The sequence below is a fragment of the Rhipicephalus microplus genome, unplaced genomic scaffold, assembly GCF_043290135.1.
Source record: "Rhipicephalus microplus isolate Deutch F79 unplaced genomic scaffold, USDA_Rmic scaffold_48, whole genome shotgun sequence".
In the NCBI taxonomy this organism is placed as follows: domain Eukaryota; kingdom Metazoa; phylum Arthropoda; class Arachnida; order Ixodida; family Ixodidae; genus Rhipicephalus; species Rhipicephalus microplus.
The window spans coordinates 2,492,269-2,499,365 of record NW_027464621.1 but is presented as its reverse complement, the minus strand read 5'-3'; the positions used below and the strand labels follow the sequence as shown (position 1 = coordinate 2,499,365).

The 7,097-nt window shown below is 42.6% G+C and overlaps 1 protein-coding gene across 3 annotated transcripts in view; it reads right to left on the bottom strand.

Annotated features, from left to right (window-relative positions):
* Positions 1–207: 207 nt before the first annotated feature.
* The window catches only part of mus101 (mutagen-sensitive 101), a 67,772-nt gene continuing 60,882 nt past the window's right edge, over positions 208–7,097 (bottom strand). For all 3 annotated transcript variants that reach the window (XM_075884785.1, XM_075884784.1, XM_075884786.1), the window contains exon 5: positions 208–1,186. In XM_075884785.1, the coding sequence (XP_075740900.1) occupies positions 713–1,186 (474 nt within the window). In that variant the 3' untranslated portion in view covers positions 208–712. The remainder of the gene's footprint in view (positions 1,187–7,097) is intronic.

The following is a 7,097-nucleotide window of genomic DNA, read 5'->3' as shown; positions in this document are numbered from 1 at the left end:
TGGGTACACAGCTTTCTCGTTCTGTACTGCTACACCATCATCCCAGTAATCCACATAACAGCAAAACTCTAGCCAAAACACCAGATATACCTTTAGGTAATACTGTAATCAACTATCATAAAATTCTGGAAAGTGCCAGGCTGGCATCGCTGATTAATCACAAGTTTTGTTCAGCATTGCCAAGCCTGACAATGCAGAGTCAGTGAAGCAATCGCTGAGTGTTTATTTAACCATACGAAAATGAAAACGAGCTGGATATGCCGCATAAGAATAAAAATACAATAAACATAAAAATAATAGATGATGCCAAGCATAAACAAAACTTTTCTGCGGGAAAGAGGGGAAGGAGGACTGAGGGTCAGGGGTGGTGCTGTGCTCTGGTTGGCTTTTCTCAGCCTCGGAAGACAGTCAGGTTTACACATTTGAATATGATAAACAATGTCATGTACATAAGGTAAAAACATGAGCATAAAATCTGTGCAAGACTATACAATGCGAGTGCTCACAGGTACTTTTAGTACCAGTATGGTTTAATCTACAAAAGTACACTTTAACCACACTGCTGTTAGTAGAAGAATGGCAACACTGTTAGTAGAGGAATGGATGCACAGTAGAACAGTAACCTCTGTGCACTAGTAGTCATATTATGCACATAAATGCAATAGACTCCGTTACAATGTCCCCCTGTTTGGCTAGAACACTGTTGGTCTAATCACTGCCTCTTCCGTTTTGCTCCCAAGGCCAGGTTACTATGACTTGAGATGCCGGCTGCTGTTCTTTTGCTAGTGGATGCAACTGAATCGTTGCTATCCGAGATGTCCAGAAGCTTGATCACCTCAGGGATATAAAACTTCTGCGCTGGAGGAACAGGATCATCAATCAGGAATATGGCCATATACTCAGCTTTAAGACACAAAGTCCCAGATTTGATGAGCAAGTCCAGCGGCACACCTTTTGCCATTCCAGTATCAAAGAGAGCATGTGTGATTTCTCCAGCTTCAAGGCTGGCACACACTACCGTCGCTGGCACAATGGTGGCCCCACCAGCAGTGAGTATGTTCACATAGGCTGCTTCCTTGGAGGCACTAGCATAAATGGCGACCCGCCAGTTGGAGAATGCACCCTTGTGCTCAGGATCCTGCGCGATACGCTGCCGCCATCGGCGGGGAGCATAGGCCTGCTGTCCCTGCATTGCATGTAAAAAAATAACGAGATTATGAGCTATGCATACTGACATTTTAAACAACATGCATTTTACTCAATCATAGTGGCGTCTATTAAAAAAAAGATCATGTCTGGACTCTGTTTTCTGTTCAGTTAATAAGGCATTGTAAAGAAAGATTCGCATTTAATCGCTAGAATACCAAAATATATGCACAATGGAATTTGTTAAAAAGTGGACACGTGATTGGGAACACGTATATTGAATTAGATTAGGGACAGTGGGTTGAGTTAGGGGCCAGAGTCAATGCCATGATGAGAAGCCAGAACTACGGAAATTCCAAGCTGCTACATAAAAGTCCTACTGCAGTTGTCTCATAGGGTGTCTGAACAGATATGCATGAAGGCACCCTATCTCAGTTGGTGTTGAAGGCTGCACTCAGTCAGCACAGTCATAACGGCTGTGAGCTGCATGAGGTTAGCCTGGCTGTTTGGCATGCATCAATATGTAGGCCTATTAAACTTTTTCCTTGAGTCCTGCATACTGCATTTTTTTATTCATGCAACACTCCATTGTGAACAAACTGTAGCAAATAACCAACCTACTGTTTGGCCCCTGGAAACAAATAATTTTGCATTTTAGTACGCAAATCGTAAGCAGTTATTTGTCGACCAGTGTACTGTCTAAAGGCATATTCAGTCGACTTTCGTTAATTCAAACTTAAAAAGACCTCTGAATTTCGTTTGAATCATCAAGAAGTTTGAATTATCAGAAGTTCTCAGATAGATGACTCTGGTTGAGGTGACACCACGCGTTGTGATTAGGCATTGATTTTATCACATTTAAAAATTTTTTAAGTATTTTTAAACATTAACTGCATGCTATAAACAGAAAGCAGAGGTGTAAGGTCCAAAAGTTTATTGGCCACTTACTGCTGATCAGACCTTTTAAAGAAATTGTGAACTGCTTCTTTGCTATAGATATATGCCTTCAGCACAAAGCTCTATACCAATTGAGAAGCATCACGGTTTACCATGTGTGTGCTTCGTTTCAAACATTTCTTTACTTGCAAAGCCTTTTGCCTCAAAGGCATCAGGTGCTTATTTTTCATTTTTAAACTGTTAGGATTATGTAAGCACACAAATTTTTAAATAGTAGAGAGAAAGCAGCATATATTTTCTGGGTATGGACCTACAAAAAGTATCAATTAACCAAATGATAGAGTTTGAATTAAGAGGCTTTTAAATACACTGAAAAAGTAGAAGGCCAACCAAAAAATAGAACTTCGTTTGAATTAACCAAAAGTATGAATTATCAGAGTTTGAATTATCACTAGTCTACTGTATATCCCTACATAGTGCAAGCAGGTGTGTGCACATGCACTAAATCATGTCTCTTAAAAAATCACCCAATGCAGCCAACAGAACCAGTGGCTACCAGAAAGCTTTGATGAGCCCGATGTCGAGATAGCTCTTGTTCCACCAACACGCTTGTCGCACCTTAAGTTTACTGTATTGCCCCTGCAATGCCCTACTAACATATTTTACAGTTTAAGAATTGTTTACCAGAGATCTATCTTCCAATTTTAATAGAATCTAAGGTTGACAGAAGGTCCAGGCATTTAAATGACTTCACTGGGTGCTCATACCTTACCATTCTTTTTAAGGGGCACCTAGCAAATCACACAAATAAAAATAAAGCTGTACTGTTGGAATTAGGTGGCAGAAAAAAAAGGATGTCCCCATATTTGTATATTAAAGCAAGTGCTGTGATAGGAAAGAACACAGCAGAATGTTTATGACATTTTTTTTTTTGCTTTCACAGTTTGTTGCGAATGTGGAAAATTTATTATGCCCTAAAAGCCGAAATAAATCTTTTGCTTAAAATAGTTTGAGAAAGGCCTTTCCTTAAGAACAAATTATATATTTCATTGGAAAAAAAAATCTGTGATGGCAAAACACCCTGTTAGAACAGTTTGTGCAGAATGACTCCTTTAAGTTCATCTTTTTCCCTTTCTATGGCAACATAATTTGCTTCTTAAAATAGTCACTGGCTAGTGTAGCCCTGTAAAGGGGCCCTGCAACACTTTTTGAGTGTGGTCAGAAAACGCTGCCAATCGGTAGTAGAGGCTCCCGACAAAGCGTGAGCCAAATATTACAGCACAGTAAGTGGCCTGGAATTCACAATAAATTATGAAAGTCAGCTAAAAATTGCTTTCTCTTCTCTCGACAAATGACGGAAGACGCTCAAAATTCACTTGTAGAACGCCCATCTATCAGCAATCTCATGGCGCGCTCGGTCGTTAACGAGATCGCCGTGGAAGGCTGTGACTTGTCCACGTGAGTGCGCGCGATGACACTAAAACAGCCGCGCATTCGAAGGAAAAAAAAAAGGAAGAAAAAGTGCCTAAGGTCACCAAGCGCACGTGATGGTTTTTTGGTTTCCTTTTCTGCCCCTGCCATCCCACCCTGCTTAGCGTCCAGTGCTTTCGTCGGGACGAGAGAAGAGAGAATGCAATTTTGCAATTGCAGCATGCGACAAATTTTCGTAACTCCACTCGCACTAGACCGATTCTTAAAATTTTTGCGGCGTTGAATTCGTGAGGCAATAAGCTCTTCAAGTAAATTCATTTCATGGTTCCTTAAAAAAAGTGTTTCAGGACCCCTCTAAAGTTCATCTTCTTCTTAGGAGCAGAACAACAGAGAGGCCAATACAATTTGCATCAGCATAAATTTTGGTCTCATATCTCAGGCAAAAAGTGCAGGTAGTGGTAACAACAAGAAAAGTTGTACGAGTGATTGAAATGCTTCATCTGCGGCAACTCCCACTAGTCCTGCACATCTTATTTTACTAGAAAAAGTCAGTGGCATAGTGATTCCATGAGAAGTTCAACAAACCTTGTAAATCTGGGTATACTATCTCATCAATGGGCTGAGGAATGTTAATACAATCATGTGGAATGTTCTTTCCTTCCTTGCTACCCAGTGAAAGAAACAGCTCACACGCCAACAGTAAATGTCCTAATTCTACAGCAAGTTATAACAAAACTTGGAATTGACAATTTCCAAAAACTTGTTAGTTGGCTTCCTCACAAAATCATTTTTCAACTAGAAACTCATTCCCAACATGATTTTCCAACTCCATGTGTATTCCCCACTTCACATTCCAGCAAAGGTGCAAGAGCACCCCGAACGCTTTCAAAGAATTTTTTAATGCTTTTCAAGAAAATTGATGGCTAGTTGATAACCTTGGAATTCAAAATTTACCAAGATATGTTAGTTGGATTTCGTGCAAAACTAATTCCAAACTAAAAACTCTCGTACACGAGATCATTTTCTCAGTCCCCATACCGGCAAAGTTGCATGAGCACCACAAAAGCTTTTCCAGAATTACTGTGGGAATGTCACGCCTCATAGTAAGCACCGTGGTGTGTGGACAAAAAGAGAGAAAAAAAGAAGAAAGGCCAGGGATGGATGCCGAATGAATAGTTTCACTGTTAGCTTTTTAAGTCTGTGGTTGATGCTATTTCAGTGACGTGATTGGCAGAAGCCATTTTGATGCAGGTTTTTGGAGCAGGCAAAAGTAAATTTTATAACGAGAAAAAAAAAGGCTTTTGTAGCAACCAAACACACATTTTCTAGCATAAAAAAGTGTTTGGAGCCGCAGAACTAAGTGAAGCATGAATAAGCAGAATTCAGTAACATTATGTGCATGTACAACTCTTACTCTTATGATGTAACTGCTTATATTACAGCACCAGCTGTAATGCGGTATTTTTTTTACTACCATTTATCCTTCTACCAAACTACATGTATGCGAAGCCTCCCTTCCCTTCCCCCCCTTGTGCTTTCTTCAACCGAGGTACATTAGCCGAGGAGAGAGCAATCAAGGCATTACGAAGGAGGGGGACATGCCGAGCAAACTATCAAGGAGCGCAGCAGGAGAAGTAAAAAAAAAGGGCTGTGTCGTGGGCATGCAGAGTGAAAGGCGGCCTAGGTGCTGAAGAAGCCTCTGCTCTAGCCACTTGCCATCCGCTCTGCACTTGCGCTCGGCACCGAATCAGTGCCCCCGTCAAGGGCACAACAGAATTTTAGTAAAGCGTGCGCAAGGCAGTACGTGCGCAATGATTAGCGCGCTACGTACGTTACAACTGAGGCTGCTTCCTAGAGTTTTAGTTTAGAATACACGACAACAGAAACATGGACTGCGCCTAAGCGTCAACACCTTCGTCTTCCAGTGCTGCTTGGCACCACCTAGAGACTAAACAATAAACTACAATAGCCAACCATAGTTGACACGAGTCAGGACATGAGACATGAAACTGCGGACATTACGGGCATTGAAAGACATCCCCGTCAGCTCCTGTATTTTCACAGCGATAACTGTCCATTGCATGGGGCCCGCGAACGAATTTAAGCTCCTCACGTAAGCAAGTGGCTCCAAATCGAGGGCAATCGTAAAATGCGCATGGGATTTACTTGCAGCCATGACCGCACTGCTGATTGTGCTGCTGTTGGTCGCAGCAATCTTGGTTTCCGTGCTCTCACCAGGGGGAGATCTCGCGAGAGCCATTACTAACATACCCAACAGCTGTAGCATGCACAACGTAAGAGCCGAGATCTAGTGTACGCATCCCTTGCGTGCGCAAACACACACATCTCTCTGACGTACAGCGCATGCACAGCCGTGCTCTCTCTCGGGTGATGCGTGCACTAAACTAAATCTCTCTAATATTGCTGTTCAGCATTCCCCCTCTTCCCCTTACTCCCTGGAAACTATAGATGTTGTCATAGAGCCCACATATCACGTGTGCGACCTCAATTGCACCATCAGTAGAAAACTTCCTCTATAAGCATATCTTTCAGTTGCATGCTTACAGATGAGGTTTTCCTACCCTTGATTGGGAAGAGTTAGGGACATGAGTTAAAGGAACACTGAAATGATTTTTTGAAGTTTTGCCAGTATTTCGGCTAGGGCATCATCAAACCATTCGCACCACGATTTTAACCGATTTTTCAAAGCTTTGTCAGCATTCAGGCTAGAGCATCATCAAACCATTCGCACTACAAATTTAGCAACACGCTGTGTACTAAGGCTAGTACGAATGATTATATCATACCCTCGTTGATAATTGATTATGAGACACGCCTTAGTGGAGTGCTTCGGAAATTTCGACCACCTGGGGTTCTTTCACGTGCACCCAGTACCCTCGTTGTCCTCCCTGCTTTGCCTCATTAACTCACCAGACACGCTGTCGATCGCAAAGCTCTCATAAGCGCACTCGACGATTTAAGCTTCACCCAGTCATGACCTCCGATATTGCATGTCGACAGGTTGCACGCAATCTCAGAGGCCATAGCCCAATGGACCTTTCCAGAAATTGACGCGCGCCCTCCTACGGCGGCTGCAAAGCATTGTGGGAAACCGGAGCACCGGCGGAGTGTCGTCTGCTGACGGCAGCGTTGGTTCACCCGTTTCCCACAGCGCACGGGCGTACGAACGCATCGTTGCAGGAATGTCGCACGTCATAACCCTGCTTCAATCAGCTTTCACAGAAGAGGCACCACCCAGAGCAACATGCAGTCAGAAAACACTAGTATCCTTGACTTATAAATGACTTGGGAAATTGCTCACGTACCTGCGAAAAGGCCCACTGCATTGGAAATATTTCTCTGTTTTCGCGGCGAGTCCTCTATGCTTCGTGAACCATATTTCCGCGTAGCGGAAGCTTTTGTTATTTGTTTTATTGTCAGTGTGACCGTACAGCTTCATCATTAGTACTTTATGTCGGGGACTATCACTCGTGATATGCTTCCACGGGATATGCAGTGCAAGACCAAGCACTTCGCAAATTATAATGTCAAAATTCCACCCTTATAAATGAGTTCAAGCCCCACTTTGCTGTGTATATTTTGAATACTAATTGCCAGTTTCA